The 17679-nt window shown below is 49.6% G+C and overlaps 2 protein-coding genes across 2 annotated transcripts; one reads left to right on the top strand and one right to left on the bottom strand.

The window, feature by feature from the left end:
• The first annotated feature begins 1671 nt into the window (after positions 1-1671).
• On the top strand, positions 1672-6701 carry LOC133344568 (beta-1,4-galactosyltransferase galt-1-like). The gene is given in 3 exon segments (XM_061554561.1): positions 1672-1929; positions 4235-4434; positions 4436-6701. Coding segments are annotated over 3 exon segments (1395 nt in total). The 5' UTR covers positions 1672-1871; the 3' UTR covers positions 5573-6701.
• Positions 6702-6727: 26 nt separating this feature from the next.
• Positions 6728-17662, bottom strand: EIF2B1 (eukaryotic translation initiation factor 2B subunit alpha). The gene is given in 11 exon segments (XM_061554563.1): positions 6728-7373; positions 9206-9331; positions 10552-10627; positions 11685-11753; positions 12660-12739; positions 12741-12773; positions 13844-13960; positions 14262-14398; positions 14783-14884; positions 15533-15595; positions 17390-17662. Coding segments are annotated over 10 exon segments (921 nt in total). The 5' UTR covers positions 15558-15595; positions 17390-17662; the 3' UTR covers positions 6728-7217.
• Between the last annotated feature and the right edge of the window lie 17 nt (positions 17663-17679).

Below are 17679 nucleotides of genomic sequence, written 5' to 3'. Positions count from 1 at the left end.
TAAGGGTGAACAATGGTGGTTGGCAGTGCTCCAGCCTCGACAACAACGAGACATCAAACGATGTGGTCTTAAACAACTGCAGTTTGACGATCGTGACATTCGTCAAATCGACCACCGAGGGCCACCACCGTCTCACGATGTGTTCCAGTTGGTTGCAAAACTGTCAGGACAAGCATCACGCTGACCTCACCACGAGATTCCTCTCCAGAAGGGCCACAGCACTGTGGAGTGACGCTCCTGCTTGACGCATGAGGAGCAGCAAGAGGACGATGGTCCGAGAAAGGTGTGGAGGAGACACGAGCGCAGGAGCCAGATAGATTGTGGCATTGGAGGCATTCGCGTGCACAGTGTCCATGCGACATACATGCTACATACATGCTACATACATGCTACATACATGCCACATACATGCTACATACATGTTACAATCCTTCGTGTGGCGTGTATAATGTGCACGCGATGTCATGGGCAGCAGCAATACGTTTCCCCGACAGTGAATGCATACAGGAGGCAGCGAATACTTTTGACAATCAATGATAGTTGTAAACAAACTAACGCGAACATTGCAGCATAGACCGCAGGTCGCTGCACACGGGAATTGGACGTGGAGAGCGAATCAATGACACGAACACATTTCGGTCTTCCTGGGCCGAGTTGTTCCTCCCGCCGACTGGGGCAGTCAGCGATGCTGCTGCTCATGTCACCAAACTGGTTCTCCCAGGGCCGGTGACACGTGGCCAGGCGGGGCCACACGTGACGGACCGGGGGAGTTCCCGCTTTGGTGCTCCTGAGATCGCCCTTCTCACTCACTCCTCACTCACTCACCCACACACTCACTCACCCACTCACTCACTCACCCACTCACTCTTCACCCACTCATTCACTCACCAACTCACTCACCCACTCACTCACCCACTCACTCACCCACTCACTCACTCACCCACTCACTCACTCACCCACTCACCCACCACTCCTCACTCACTCACTCCTCACCCACTCACTCACCCACCAACCCTCCCACTCACTCTTCACTCACTCACCCACTCACTCACTCTTCACTCACTCACTCCTCACTCACTCCTCACTCATTCCTCACTCACTCCTCACTCACTCACCACTCACTCACTCGCTCCTCACCCAACTCACTTACTCACCCACTCACTCACCCACTCACTCACCCACTCACTCCTCACCCACCCACCAACCCACCCACCCACTCACTCCTCACTCACTCACCCACTCACTCACCCACTCACTCACCCACTTACTCACCAACCCACTCACCCACTTACTCAACAACAACCGCCATTCGCCACGAAGTGACGGTGACATCAACACGGCGCTTGTGCCAGGCTGTGTGCACTTTAAGGCCACGTGAAGTGTCGAACGCCCGCCGGCAGGAAGTCACGGGACAGACCCTGCAGGTGCCACGTGGTGACAGAGGCGACTGGCAGATGCACCACCTGGGTACCCGACTGTGCCAACTTGCTGCGTTTTAGCCGCCCGGCGCGCCGCTCGTTGCTGTCACCCGCCCAACTCACCCACCCACCCAACTCACCCACCCACCCAACTCACCCACCCCTCCACCCCCACCCAACTCACCCAGCCCTCCACCCCCACCCATTCACCCAGCCACCCACCCCTCCCACCCACCCGCCTGAGCAAGTCTTGGCGAGTGACACGCAGCGCGTCAGGCCACAGGTGAGCGGACATCGTCGCTGAGCGCGCGCACCGCTCCACTGCCGCTCCCGACCCGCTTCGTCTGACCCCGCGCGGCTTCGCCTGACCCCGTCTGACCCCGCCTGACCCCGCCTGACCCCGCCGGCTTCGTCTGACTCCGCCTGACCCCGCCTGACCCCGCCAGCGAGCGGATGAAGCGAGGCGAGAAAACAGCCGCTTCCCCGGGGGAGCTTCCGTGCGCTGCTGCTGGTAAGTACCCAGGGTTATGAACCGATTGTCAGTGAACCGGTAACCGTTCTCAGAACCGATCACCTATTCCGATCGACAGGAATCGTTCAAGCTCTGATTGGTTGGCGGCAAACGTGTTTAGATCGAAGTGACCTACCGCGTCATTTGTCTTTGTGTGCTCTGGTTAAAGGGTAAAAGCGCTCTTACTAGTTCACCCTAACGATTGCAGGTCTGTGTGAGTGGGTGGGTGGACATGAGAGTCTGAGCGAGTCAGTGGGTCTGAGTGAGTCAGTGAGTCTGAGCGAGTCAGTGGGTCTGAGTAGTCTGAGCGAGTCAGTGAGTCTGAGCGAGTCAGTGGGTCTGAGTGAATCAGTGAGTCTGAGCGAGTCAGTGGGTCTGAGTGAGTGGGTGGGTGGACATGTGAGTCTGTGTGAGTCTGAGTGAGTGGGTGGGTGGTAGAGGCCGACCGAAACTGAATTTCTGGTTTCGGCCGACACCGAAACCAGATCGAAAGTTAAAAATTGACTTTCGGCCAAAACCGAAAGTATGCCGAAAGAGGCCTCTAGTGGGTGGACATGCGAGTCTGAGCGAGTCGAAGTGAGTCAGTGGGTGTGAGTGACTGGGTTAGGAGTGAGTGAGTGGGTGAGTGAGTCTGAGTGAGTTAGTGGATGAGTGAGTGGCGGATGGACCTTCACGAGAGGCCCCTCTAGAGGGCATTTGGTCTACTCTTGTACGCTGTTGGAAGAGGTGAGCGTAGCCACATTTCGCCCCTCCACACGCGACCGACTACTTGTGGTATTCACCCATTCTGACTTCTGGGCATGGGTGCAACGTGCACCAGGCCGACTCGACCCGGAGACGTCTGGGTGGCGATGAGCCCAGTGGCACTCTCGACTCGAAGCCACGACACCGTCACAGCCGCCGCCTGCCTTCCCAGTCGGCCCGGCACAAACAACGACAACTCTGGCTGCTGCTGATGCTGCCCACCAAACAAAGATCCCCCGTGTAGCCTTCATGGACCGTAGGGGCAAGTGGTGTTAGCGAGCACCTGTCAAGGACAGAACGGCACACGACGGGGTGGGTGGCCAGCACCAACGCCCAGCCACCTTTGTCTCCCCAGTGCCGAGTCGATCACACACCACAACAACAACACAACAACGCCACAAAGTGGCGGTGATGTCACCACGGCGCTTGTGCCACTCAAATACGCCCACACTCACACACAACAACCGCCATTCGCCACTAAGTGGCGCTGACGTCACTACGACGCTTGTGCCAGGCCATGTGCACCTTGAGGCCACGTGAAGTGTCGAACGCCCGCTGGCAGGAGGTCACGGGGCAGACCCAGGTGCCACAGGTCGACTGAGATGACTGGCCGATGCACCACCTGTGCCCCCTACTGTGCCAACTGCTGTGCTTTAGCCTTACAGCGCTCCGCTCGTTGTTGTGAGCATCGCTCCTCCACCATCTGTTGTTGTTCGAGGGCGACTGCCTCCAACTGCCCGGTAGCGTCCTTCACGAGCCTCCTCCACAGAGGCCGATCTTGAGGTCTTGTTGGAATTCCCTACACCTCTGCTGTAGCAGACGGACAGAAAATATGGCACTGCCCTTTCCTGAAACCGCATTGGGGCTCCGCAAGCCTCTCCTCAGCGTGCCTAGCAAGGCGATGTTGAATAATCCTTGCCAGGACCTTTCCCGGCACACTGAGGAGTGAGATTCCCCTGTAGTTGTTACAGTCTCTGTGGTCCCCCACGTGCAGCAGCTACACCGCGTGCAGCAGCTACGGGCCCCACACTTTCAAGGGCCCCGCGCTAAATGCTTTCAAGCTATCAATTCCGGTTCAGCGATTCTGCACTTGCTCTATTCCTATAGTACTATACTTGCCTTCAACTTTTATGAACGACTGGGTGTTGAAGGTTAGTGATTTGCCGTATTATCTGGCTGTATAGCAAATGAAAACATGCAATTACTTTACAATGCAAGCAAACATTTTCTGTTTTAATATATTTTAGTTTTTTTTATTTAGGGCCCCTTTATAACATACTACAGGCCCCGCACTAACTTCGTCCGGCACTGGTGAGTGGTCGTGGCCTTTGCTCAACTCGTGGGGGTTTCTTTCTTTCACCGTCTCTCGCAGATAACAGGGACGACGATGATGATGGTAATGATAATGATGATGATGACGAGGTTGTGATGATTGATGACGACGACTGACGAGGTTGAGAGAATGATGGCGATTAGCGACGATTCTCAAATATTTCCAGTGCGTAACAATTCTACTCTTGACGTGAAACTAATGCAGCATTGTGTTTGATCTCAATTGCAGATCAAATAAGCGCTGAGAAAAATATGAACTTTACCCTCAAAAGGTTGGTAACCTCGATACTTGCTCTGCTCCTGTTTGCCTCTTTGCTGCACCATGGCTTCGAGTCGCTCAACAAACGCACGCAGGGGCCTCTGCAAGTTACCAAATGCTGCGGCCAGACGTGTCTGCTGCGCACGGAACCCTTTACTCCAGCACTGCGCGGCAAACATTCTGATCGTGTCCGCCTTCTGGGACAACAGGAAGTGGCCAAACGTCGTTCGTATTTTGGCCATCGTGAACCGCAAGAGGCGTTACGCCCTCAGATGCAAGTTTTGTTCCAGCAAAAGCTTAATCCATTATGGAACTCCAGCCAAGGTGTACGTGCACAATGACCATTTCAACTTCCCTTGGGCTCTAGCAGACATCATATGTCTTCCTGTGTATTACAAAGAACATTACACTCCCGACTTTGTCGGCTTGCAGCACAATAAATCCACGTTTCCACTCATACCCATCGAGAATACGAGAATACGACTGTCCAAAGAGTTTAGCTTCACCCACGACTTTGGCGTCTGCATCTCCACCCTGTTCGGAGGCTACAACAACGTGCTGCAGTTCACGCAGGCCATGGAGATGTACCGGCTGCTGGGAGCGGGACGCGTCACCATCTACAAGAGCAGCTGCGGCCCCGAGTTGGGCCGGGTGCTGGCCCACTACGCGGCCACTGGTCTGCTCGAGGTGATCCCCTGGCCAATAGATCGGCACCTCACGCCGTCCACGGGGTGGACGTACCCAACTCACCCGGGCGACGTGCATTACTACGGACAAACAGCCGCCCTCAACGACTGCCTCTACCGGCACATGTACGACACGCGCTACCTCGTGATGAACGACGTCGACGAGATTATAATTCCAGTGGATTGCGCAGACTGGCGTTGTCTTCTTACAAGGCTCAACAGGCTGTACCAGGCCGATATTTACATGGTTGACAACCACGTCTTTCCGTACACAGCCACGGACGACTTTGGTAAGATGTTCGATAAGTGGAAGTTCATCCCAGGGCACAATATTTTGACGCAGGTGCGACGTGAACCTAACATCCCGGGCATCTTTAACCCAAACAAATTGATTGTCAATCCAAGAAAGGTCATTTGGACTTCGGTGCACTCTACGGAGAGAGCCATTGGTAAGACGGTGCGTGTGCCCGGTAGGATTGCCAAGATGCACCACTACCGCACACCCGAGCAGCCCAGACTGCCCAAAAAAGAACTCATCTTCGATGCTAAAATGTGGCATTACTATTCTGCCCTTATTGACAATGTAAACACCGTTTTGTATGAAACGGGGTTTCTTACCTAGAGTGGGTCGGATGGGAACAGCGTGTATTGTGTGCGAGTAAAGAGCTGGGTTCTGAAGTTGGCGCATGCGCGACTTCCACGGACACATTTGACATGTTTGGTTCCAAAATTGCTTTTTTGTGTGAAAGGTCCAAAGTGGTATGTTGTCGTCTCTAGGATTCTGGTTTCCCTGCGACATTGAGATATGCCCTGAAGCCAGGAGCTGTCGTGGTTATTCAGTGAAACATCTCAATGCTCGACTGATTGGGGCTGCCCGGTTATGGATGGGGTGCCTGGAATACTGCACGAAATTAAACAAGCCATTGCATTGACAGATAACACAACACATTCAATTCACATGTAGTAATGTGATAGCAAGTAACGAAGTATTTATAATTGTATCGGACTTGAAAATAATATCTCAATTTTATTCAGCATTATTCATGCAAATTGCATCTCGCAACACTGCACAATATGCAACACACGGAAGTGTACACTTATATTAAGATGTTTTCAGAGAATGAGAATGTGTACACGTGGGAGGGAACGGGAAAACGTGTGCGAGGGGGCAACACTCTATCCCGAACAGATGGGACAGATGACATTATTCCACACTGTGCTGTACCGCTGTCTCCTGGCAAGCCGGGGTATGGCACCTCGATGCCCCGTGCTGGATTACAGGTGTGCAGACCCACCACTTCCCGGCACAAATCGTTGAACAATAAAGTTTAATCCGAGCCACTTAACCATCACCGTGAAGCAGAGGATGAAGGCTGAGGTTCACCTCGTGTGGAAGGCTCCGTTTATTTTATTAAGTTATTTATATAAATATGAGAGTACACCGAGAGCACGTGGACCTGTGCAAGTGCACAGGTTCACCAAATTCCATGCAACAGACAAGCACTTGATGTGTGTGTATATAGAGCTTTAAACTGGTTGGTACACATACTTGTGTCAATTGTATTCACTGTATTACAATGGTCAGGCCTGCAATTGGTAGACAATCAGCCTATGAGCCAGGAGCAGCCCATGGCACTGCTATTGTCACCAACTGTCATCCTATCTGCTAGATCCCGGCACCTGTTGTGCAGCTAACACCCAGTCGTCACCAAGGCCCATTGTTGCAGTTGGCCACCATCTGCCTTTATAACCCAGAGGATACATTTTCAGAAGTACGTGTTTCTCAAGCCGAAGTTTATTTTCGAGAAGTGAATAAACAGTTGCTCAGTCTTAACACCAAAAAAATGGGTTTAACATAAGAAATGATGATTACCAGCTGAGTCCACTCTCAGTAATTAATTTGTCCAAAATAATATCTTACTACGAGCAGCTCGCTAAATGTTATTGTTTTATCAACAAAGATATTTCAAAACCTCGTCAAAATGCTGTTCATTACATAGTGCTTTCTAAAAGAAAGTCTGTTTATAGTTGTCAAATGTATATATCAATATATACAGTCCATTATTTGCTGATACCAATATGCTATATCTCGAGTGAGAATGGTCATGAAATGTCAGGTTGTAAGGGGCACAGTTCAGAAAACGATGGTTACCTGGTCCAGGGTGGCCAATTTACGTGCATTGTGACAGGTTGTCAAGGTCGGGTGATGTGCGACGTCTTCGTTGATGTAAATGCGATCGTACATTTCCAAACGGTCTCAAGTGTCTTCACACGTACAGCTGAATGAGCTCGTCGCTCACGGCAGACGGAGTGAGAACCCCCAAGTCGGTGATGAGCAAAGTGAGGAACGCGGGCGGCGTGTAGTCCGTGCGTGGGTGGGCTTCTGATCGAGCTTCGTTTGACAGCAACACATCCGGTTCGTACTGGCAACACAGCCACGGACAATACACAGTCACCGAAATACAACGTACTGGCAACACAGCCACGGACAATACACAGTCACCGAAATACAACGTACTGGCAACACAGCCACGGACAAAACACAGTCACCGAAATGCAACGTACTGGCAACACAGCCACGGACAAAACACAGTCACCGAAATACAACGTACTGGCAACACAGCCACGGACAAAACACAGTCACCGAAATACAACGTACTGGCAACACAGCCACGGACAAAACACAGTCACCGAAATACAACGTACTGGCAACACAGTCACCGAAATACAACGTACTGGCAACACAGCCACGGACAAAACACAGTCACCGAAATACAACGTACTGGCAACACAGCCACGGACAAAACACAGTCACCGAAATACAACGTACTGGCAACACAGCCACGGACAAAACACAGTCACCGAAATACAACGTACTGGCAACAAAGCCACGGACAAAACACAGTCACCGAAATGCAACGTTGCAGGGCAACACGATATTAAAATGTCATCAGCCCTGCATTTGTCTGCTCAGCCGGCGCTGCCAGAAGGGCCTCCACTAGAGGGAGCTCTCGAGGGTACTTGGCCTACTCTTCTACGCTGACCAGTGATGGGAGTACTCGCGGGCTTTGAGATTTAAGAAATTTGCCCATTTCAACTGCCGCGCCGAAAGATTGAATTGAATGCAAGTCCATTGTGCAACCATTACATCACAGCAGTTCCCTACCATGTCATAATGCAATAATACTAATAACACACGTTAATTTACATTCATATATTTTACCTAAGGGAAGACGCTGGCAAAACCAAACAGCTTCACTCGCGAAGAGAATAAATCCACTGAAATGGCATCACTCAAGTGCTCCTTGTCGATTTAAAACTGTTTAGCTCCGACTTTCAAGTCGTGTCAGGCACCTAACCTTGTATCTGCCAGAGCTGTTTGGTTTCTGGTTGACATCTCCATTGAATGGAATAGTCCAGTGAACAGAAAGTCAATCATCAGATAACGTCTCACCTGCAATGTTTCTCAGTACAGTCCGTCAATGGCTGAGTAACGTAATGCGACAATTGAATTCCATTGTGTGAATAAGTATAAGTATATTTGCATTCAGAATTTGGTGGAATAGTTTCCCTATATCTATGAAAGACTTAATGTCCACCAAAATATGTATTGGTGGAAAAACAGTCCAAAGCAGTAGACTCCTGATCTGCGTCTTGCGACTCGGTGAAGCTTCCCTCGATAAAGGGAATTATTATTAAGATAATTAACATTGGCCCTTAAAAACTTTAACAAGTACTTGGCACTAATTTTACTTCAATCAGATACATTCATTTTACGGACACGTATTATAACTATCTTGGCAACAGACTGCAAACATTCATTTATATTTTAAAATATTAAAAGCTAAAAAAGAAAAACTAACAATAAAAAAAGAAGCTTGCGCTAACAATAAAACAATAGGCGCAAAGTTCAAGAGTTGCAGCAAGTGAAGCACTCTAACGTGCACTCCCGCCGACGCACGCTTGTGAACTATTGCCCTACATGACACACACAGCCACGACCGGACACAGCTGGCGTCATTCTGCAGAGAGATTCGTGGCACCAGCGTGCAAACAGCGGCCAACGTCAAGTCCATCTCTACGCCCCCCCAGGTGAAGAAGGGCCACTGCCCAAAACGTTGGCCTCGTGGATTTATTGTTCTGTTATGAGGCAGTGTTTGTGAAGAATGTGTTGAGTTATCTGACATGTGCTTGTGCACCACTGCCAATGTAGCCCAATCAATCTCTGTTGGAAAAACTGCCGTTACATAATTACCTTGTATTTTTCAGGTACGTCCTGTTGGTTTAACGGGTAGAGTCTCATGAATTTGAAACTTTCTGCTACCACATACAGCGGTTTATTTTGCGCCTTAGCACATATTGCCATCTGGTACGTGCCGATCTGCAACGCACAAACGCACAAAGGTTAAAATTGAGTATGAATGGCTCAACAATGTTGGTGGTGCTCACTCTGCTTTATATAATATTCATGCAATTTATAACACATACAATATTTCACAAACATACACCGCAATGTCAATGCGCTTTTTTATATACACAGGGCATACATACTTCCACAGATACGGGTACAATAGACATGATTCAGATGAATAGAAATGGAATCAATGAATAGAAATGGAATCAATGTATCCTGTGCTCACCGCAGAGGTGCTATGGCCACAGACAAACACAGCGACATGCACACACCCCCACACACAAAAGCACACAGACGTACTCTCACGGCAAGACTAATGCACACACAGTATGCACGTGAGCAAACAATGAAATTAGATCCATTCGGCATTGACGCACGGAGTGATAAAACTCGACCGGTCATGTGCCCCCCACCCCATGCACCAACCCGTAATGACCAGGGTGGTGAAGTATGGTAACACAACGCCTATGACTGACATGGCATGGGCAAGCCTTCAGCCAGGCAGCGCGAGTAGACGATGACTCTCTGTAATTAGGAATAAATGTGTATATCATCCTTCAAGGATTTAAAAATGAGGACCTATTTGTGGTTGTTCTATGCACTGACCCCTACCAGACAAATATGGAATTCCAACACTGGTTCAGGGCTGGCAAAATAAAGATGAGCACTGGCCAGTGACGTGATAATGAATTGTGAGAATAAGTCAACAGATATATCGTGATAGGAAGGATGCATTCTGGATGGAAGTGGCTAGATATGAAGAGGATCTTCCGGCCTTCGGGTCCCGGTAAGTGGGGAGAGAGAATGTTAGTCACTTTATTCCAGAACCTGCGATGTTATTAGAAGCGCATAATATTAAACGGCAGGGAAACATGACAGACGCTCTTAAAAAGAGGTTCCAATGGCTGAGGTCAGTGTTCCGGACAACGGAGGAGGCTGGCAAGGCAGAGGCACCTAAACGAGGAAAGGACAATTGAAAAGTAGTCTTTGCAGATCAGGTGTTAAAGCTGCACAACCGTTACAGATTCTCGAATGTGTAAGCAATAGCGACGTTTGGTGCATCAACGGCAAAAGCCGTGATGCCACCTTGTGTCTTTGACAAGCACAGCTATCCCCACGCAGGTACACGGACGTGAACAAGCATGTGTCAACGCGCACAAGCTCACGAGCAAAGGCGCTTGGCATACCTTGTTAATGATTCCTCCGCTCTCCACAACTCCTTCTGCTCCCACAAACACCAAATCCACTTGCTCCATGATGTAGCTGAAGACAGTGCCAAGGACACCACAGAAAACCACTCAAAGCGTGTATGTACTCTGTCACTACCATCAGCACAAAATGCACCATGCTTATCACAGTTGTCATGGGTTGAAAACTTACAGAACTTAATTGATTTGTTTAGTGTCATAACTGGAGGTCGTGAGTTTGCATGTAATATGTATGTATGTGGAACTTCTTTCGCACCCTACGTAGCCACCCATAAACTTTCCACAGCAGAACTACAACAATCCACACCATTTACATCTCGGCCACGTGACGCTGCTTCGGCTGGCTGCCTTCTGTTCCTTGAGCTCTGGCTCCGTGCCGCCTCCCAGTTCTGGTTCCAACGCTCTGTCCCATTCTTGAAATATGCGCACGTTATAAATTGTGTTTATTATTCGTATTTAGAATTATTACGAGGGACGACCGTACCAACGTGGATCCCCCCCAATCCACGGCCCACCGCAGAGGTTGCGCAATCTGCCACAGAACACGTGGCCAGCGCATCGTGCCGCGCGTTACGGGAGGGAAGCGCGGCACGTGACCCGCCGCTAAAGTAATCCGCGATAAATTCACAATTACAAGGTATGGGTTTTTCTAAGAACTAAACGAGACATCTATCTGCCGTATGGGTCGAGGTTGAAGGATATTTAGCATTTTTTTATTTGACATGCAAGTTTAAAAAATGCTAAATAATTTTCTCCTAAACAAATGCAGCCAGCAGACACAGCTCATCTGTGCAGATGTAAAACCAAATTGGGAAAAAACCCTTGCCTCTGCGTTTCCCTGCAGCCCGACTCTGCAGCTCCACGTTTTCCCCAGCCACTTCCACGGGTTGCAGTTTGCAGTTCCGCGAGGCATTTTCACTCCGCCGCAGATTACGGGGGCAGTCACCAACCGCCAATAACTCGCAAATTACAAGGGATACGCGGATTACTGGAGTTCTGCTCTATCTGTAGATAATGTGTGGACTAAGGTGCGGCGATATATACGTATGATCTCCAGTCAAATTTATAACATGTCCCTGGGGAAGCTAAAAGCCAAAATACTCTCTGCTTACCCGACTGCAGCATCCAGGATAACAGTTACAGGAACGGAAAGCTCCCGGATTCGCTGGGCCATGGCATGTCTGCGATTCACAATAAACACAGTCACACACATCTAACGGAGCCCACCACGGCACATGCACAACAGTTGCTGAACAATTCAAATCTGTAACATCTCAACAGAAACATCAGCACAGGCCAGAAAAACGAATGGTTTAACAACATGCAAAAACATGCACTTAGTATATGTTGAGCCCTCTGCCTTCAGCATTACGCACAACCACCATTTCCTGAAGACCAAACATGACTAACTCGTCTGCAGTTGTTTCTTTATGTCACTGCTGCCTGTTTGGTTCATCATGGAGAATTTTACAAATGATGTTGTACAGCTCTGCCACGTAAAGGACCCCGATTGGTTCTTACCTGGTTTAAATAGGAAGGCATACACGAAACATTACGGTTGCCATAAACGGTGACAAACGTTCTCTACGCAGTGTCCACTGTAGTTCTCTGATGCATTTTCGGGTTGTACCGCGCATTGTTTAAACTATACTAAACTCTTTTTTGTTTCATCAGGTATGGCCCACGAAGCTATGTAGCTCTTTTTCAGAAGTGACCTGGCCACAAATGATAGCTTAACAAAGTGGCTTATCACGTGGAAATGTATAGCAGCCAAATACTCCAAACGCACGTTTCTAAATGCGGAGGGAAAAACCGGAGGACCCGGAGAAAAATCCACGCGACCACAGGGAGAGAGACACGCCAATTCCAAATTTCCAGGGATCAGGGTCAGGATCGAACCCACGACTTCATGCATACCAGGCAAGGTAGTCAACATCTCGCCACCGTGGCGCCATGTCCAACGTAGCTCCCGGCACGCACAGTGAAATGTCGGAAACGACGACGAGCCACACGCGGCACAACCCGGGCTCGCATGGGGGAGCTACACAGAAAACTCCGGACACTCCACGCACGGCGAGGGTGTTTACCCCGAGCGGTCGGGGCAGGACTCCGTGACGTAAACGTGGAAGCGCTTCTTGGAGGCGGCAGCCTCCGCCAGGACGCGCAAGGACGACCCGCGAGCTGGAGTGGGTCAGGATCGTCTACGAAGCAGAGCGTGACAGAAAACACACAGATATGTCTGCCTACTTCCAGCACGCGGCACATGAGACATCGGCAAAAACGTGTTTGGGGATTTCCAATACGATGTGGTTTTATTCAGCATTAAAACACGACGATGCTCAATTGTAACACAGTGATACAATATACACACACTTGTTACACGTTGTGTGTATTGTCAATAAAATACAAGCGGTCATATAGATATGGGTCCTAGTTCAACTCAAAAACATAATACGTAACACAAAACAACTTGAATAATTATGTCCAGCAGAAAGCTACTTGCCCATAAACATCAGGGAGTTCACGATAATTGGCCTGAGCAAGCCTGATGAGACTATGAATGTTGAAACCAGTACACTTTTTAATGTGGAGACACAAATATTTGTCTCTTTATTGATTTGGTTCCTCATTCTCCACAATGATGTGTCTCATCGTCCCAGTCTCCTGCCTTGTTCCCACTTAACTCCTCGGCCAACTCTATATGCCTCTTCCTAGGAACTTCCCCACTCTGCTCGTATTGGTTTATTAAAGGCATCCTCCTCCCGTGTTCCTTACGCATGTATAGTCAGGGAGAAAAGTGTTGATGCTCAAGCGACCTATGGCACTGTGCTCTATTGGAGGCCCTGAGCACACAGTAGAACTCCAGAAATGAATGGACGCATGAACTGGCATATACCGCCAGGTTTGACAGAATGTAAACATTTAGATATGAATACATTTTGACTTAAAACTGTCGTGACTGCAGGAATTCATATTCTTGGTTCTTTCGGCAAAGTCACGTAGATAGGAAAAGGATTTTTTTTTATAAATAAAAGCAAAAAACCACGTTTCGATCGCAACACAAGCGGTCTTCATCAGGTGGATTTTAATTAAATTAAATTTTTATTTTCTATCTATGTACCTTTACAGAAAGAACCGAGAATATAAATACATGTTTCACAGTATATAATTAGCATGCAGTGTTAAGGACAATTGAACATTTCTGTAGGCAACGCAAGAGAATGCGATCACGAGCGTAGCTACACACCACACAGTTGCACGGATCACTTACCGCGCCATCACGAATGAACGACTGCGACATCTTGGCAATCTTGTTCCTCGAGTCTGAGATCTTCGACAGAAACAATTCGCCTCTCTCGATCAGGATCTGCCGGCACTCAGCGATGGGCTGTTCACCACACGGTATTGTCGGAATAAAGACAGAGAAATATTAGGCACTGACACTTGGAAAGAGTCTTTGACTTTTTTTTACATACAGTGATAAAAATGTCAGCTGCCTGAACGTAAAACATTCCAATGATTCCTAATCCACAAATGGATGAAGGCCAACCCATGCCATGTCGGTTATGGGGTTTTGCTTTTGAAAGAACATTTCAAGATCGTACTGTCAAGATACATTTCTACATTGAGTTTGGCGATGGGCATCAGTGTTTGGCGAGAGTGAAAGCAAGTTAAACACGCTCTCTCACCTTCTCATCAAGCTTAGTGAGAGTGATGGTTCTCAGGAACAGTTCACAGCAAGAGGACATGGACACAGATGCGTCGATGCCACTCAACAGGCGCATAATGCTCTTGAGGCTCTCCCTCAGGCCCTGCAGGGTCTCCCCTATACACGCACAAACACAAGACAGAGGCCCCATCACAGTCTAACCTTGACAGCTGTTGGAACAAGTGCAGCACCTCCGATTAGCGCTGTTGGCTATGTACGGCGCGAAAGAAGTTCAACATACATACAAGAAAGTTCCTAAGGCAATGATGGAAAACAAAAGGTGGTTAATCACTTATTTCAAGTCAACATGGTGTATCCGATTTGTGGTCGTCCTCCGATCCACTGCGTTCCTTCGTATTTTTGTGTAATCCCCAACATGCATCTCTCCACGTTTCCTTTTTGCACTTTTCAGCTGTTGTTCAATTTCCATCGACACCGAACACACTGGATGTACGCTCCCACATGTAGCATGATGATACACGTGGTGCGCAAGAGGCTTACCGGTGTCCCGCTTGAGGAAGTGGATGAGGGTGCGGATGGCAGCCACAGCCGACGGATTGTCTGGGTCCTGCTCTATTTGACCTTTGAAGAATGCAACCACTCCTAAAACAAATATAAAATGTCACATCAACACAAATCCAGAACGGTGTGTAACCTTCCCATCAGTGCGCATCTCTTAAGTTGTTTAACATGGTTCCCTTGTTCTGATCTCATGTGCTTCATAACAGCACTTGCCTCATGCTTGTCCAGTTGCATGCTGCCACTCTCTCCCCGTGTGTTCCTCAGGCCTGGCTCACAAAGTCCACAATAGCTCAACGGGAGCTTACCTGGATTAAAAATGCACTGGCCAGGGAATAAATTCGGCTGGCATGCAGCACTGTGCATTGCAGCAGTCAATGTGGATGTGTGCAGCCCTTTGTAGATCCACTGCTGGATGAGGGTCTGTGCATGCTGTGTGGGTCGTGAAGGTCGTTTGACCACAATGCATGTCACAGTCCGTATGGTTTTGTACAGGCTGTCAAGGGCGCAAAGAAGCCACGGACAGAACCGTGGATTCTGCTGCACTGCCCTCTGCTGGCCACCACCACCGAAACGCATAACCACCAAACACACCGTGACGGACAAGCACAGCATTGGCATTCCCCCTTGGACACACCGGGACATGTCAACCTAACTTGACGTGACATCTCATTTGGCTGTGATGTCTACTGTGAAGATGGCCGTGCATTGTGACGCGCACCGCTCAAATACCTTCGTCGTCCATAACTTGAGGCATTGCGATCTCCGTGCGGCACCTGTGTCACAACGCGTCACCTAGAAGATAAAAACGCGACACAGTGGAGCATTGTGTAAGCGGGCCCCGTGTGTGCGGAAGTTATAACTCGGCCAAAAGCCTCAGCTGGGAAGCGTCACATTGACACTTGGCGATGAGGCGCAACCAGCGGTAGAATTCTCGTCGTCTCCGATGCCAACATTCAATTAAAGAGCAGCATCTTCACACGTGGCGTGAGGGCAGTGCCGACTCCACGGCAAAGTACGTGAGGTGCGTATGGTGGTGGTGTTAGTGGTGGTGGTAGTGTTGGTGGTGATGTTGGTGGTGTGGGTGTTGGTGGTGGTGGTGTAGGTGTTGGTGGTGGTAGTGTTGGTGGTGATGTTGGTGGTGGTGGTGTTGATGTTGGTGATGGTGGTGGTGTTGGTGGTGATGTTGGTGGTGGGGTTGGTGATGTTGGTGTTGGTGGTGGTAGTGTTGGTGGTGATGTTGGTGGTGTGGGTGTTGGTGGTGGTGTTGGTAGTGTTGGTGGTGGTGTTGATGTTGGTGATGTTGGTGGTGTTGATGTTGGTGGTAGTGTTGGTGGTAGTGTTGGTGGTGGTGTTGATGTTGGTGATGGTGGTGGTGTTGGTGGTGATGTGGTGGTGGTGTGTGATGTTGGTGATGGTGGTGGTGTTTGGATGGTGTTAGTGTGGTGGGTGTGTTGATGTTGGGTGATGATGGTTGGTGGTGGTAGTGTTGGTGGTGATGTGGTGGTGGTGATGTTGGTGTGGTGTTTGTTGGTGGTGGGTAGTGTTGGTGGTGGGTTTGAATGTGGTGATGGTGGTGGTGTTTGGTGGTGGTAGTGTTGGGTGGGTGGTGATGTTGGTGGTGGTAGTGTTGGTGGTGGTGCTGTTGGTGGTGGTAGTGTTGGTGGTGGTAGTGTTGGTGGTGGTGATGTTGGTGGTGGTGTGGTGGTGATGTTGGTGGTGGTAGTGTGGTGGTGGAGTAGTTGGTGGTGGCGTGATGTTGGTGATGGTGGTGGTGTGGTGTGGTAGTGTTGAGTGGTGGTGATGTTGGTGGTGGTCAGTGTTGGTGGGGGTAGTGTTGGTGGTGGTGGATGTTGGTGGTGGTATGTGTGGTGGTGGTAGTGTTGGTGGTGGTAGTGTTGGTGGTGGTTGATGTTGGTGATGGTGGTGGTGGTGGTGGTAGTGTTGGTGGTGGTGATGTGGTGGTGTAGTGTTGGTGGTGGTAGTGTTGGTGGTGGTGTTGATGTTGGTGATGGTGGTGGTGTTGGTGGTGGTAGTGTTGGTGGTGGTGTTGATGTTGGTGATGGTGGTGGTGTTGGTGGTGTTGGTGGTGGTGTTGATGTTGGTGATGGTGGTGGTGTTGGTGGTGGTAGTGTTGGTGGTGGTGTTGATGTTGGTGATGGTGGTGGTGTTGGTGGTGGTAGTGTTGGTGGTGGTAGTGTTGGTGGTGGTAGTGTTGGTGGTGATGTTGGTGATGTTGGTGTTTGTTCGTCTTCAATGCGCGAGCTCTGCCACTCACTCCACGCCGCACTTACCCGCGCGCCGCCGCTCGTGTCAGAACGGAGGTTTTAAATAAATAAAAACCTCCAGATCTCGAGGCAAACCCTCAGTATTGTGAGCAAAGATTTGACGATAGATCCCGTGGCCGGATTAGAAGTGTACGAATCGGGTCACACACAGCTCGCCTTATTAGAGGCGCCCCAAACTTTTGCTTTACAATAACGGAGGGAAGTTTGTCTTGTCAATCCGTAGAATGCGGTCAAGAACACCACAATTGTGCTCCCCTCCTTTGCAGACGTGTAGATCATAACGAGAACACGCGGGACAGACCTCGACATGCAGAGACCAGCACGTGGACGCGTGACTGCCCAAACTCCACGCCGATGTCAGCTGCTCCCAACTCTCCCAATGCTAGAGCATACACCCCTGGCGGGAAGGGGTAACCCTGGTGTTAGTTCTAATGTCTAATAGATAAGACAGCTTCGTCGTGGTGAAAAGCGACGTCGCGAAAATCGTGAAACCTCGATGTACAGTAGCAGCAGCGCTACTGTACCGCGCAGTCAACGATCCGTGCGGATCGGACACGTGCGGGAGTCGCATCGATTCCTCGAGTCGGAGTC

The sequence above is a fragment of the Lethenteron reissneri genome, chromosome 20, assembly GCF_015708825.2.
Source record: "Lethenteron reissneri isolate LAM-NWPU_2019-01 chromosome 20, ASM1570882v1, whole genome shotgun sequence".
In the NCBI taxonomy this organism is placed as follows: Eukaryota; Metazoa; Chordata; class Hyperoartia; order Petromyzontiformes; family Petromyzontidae; genus Lethenteron; species Lethenteron reissneri.
The sequence above is the reverse complement of the archived record's forward strand: the minus strand, read 5'-3'. Positions and strand labels throughout refer to the sequence as shown.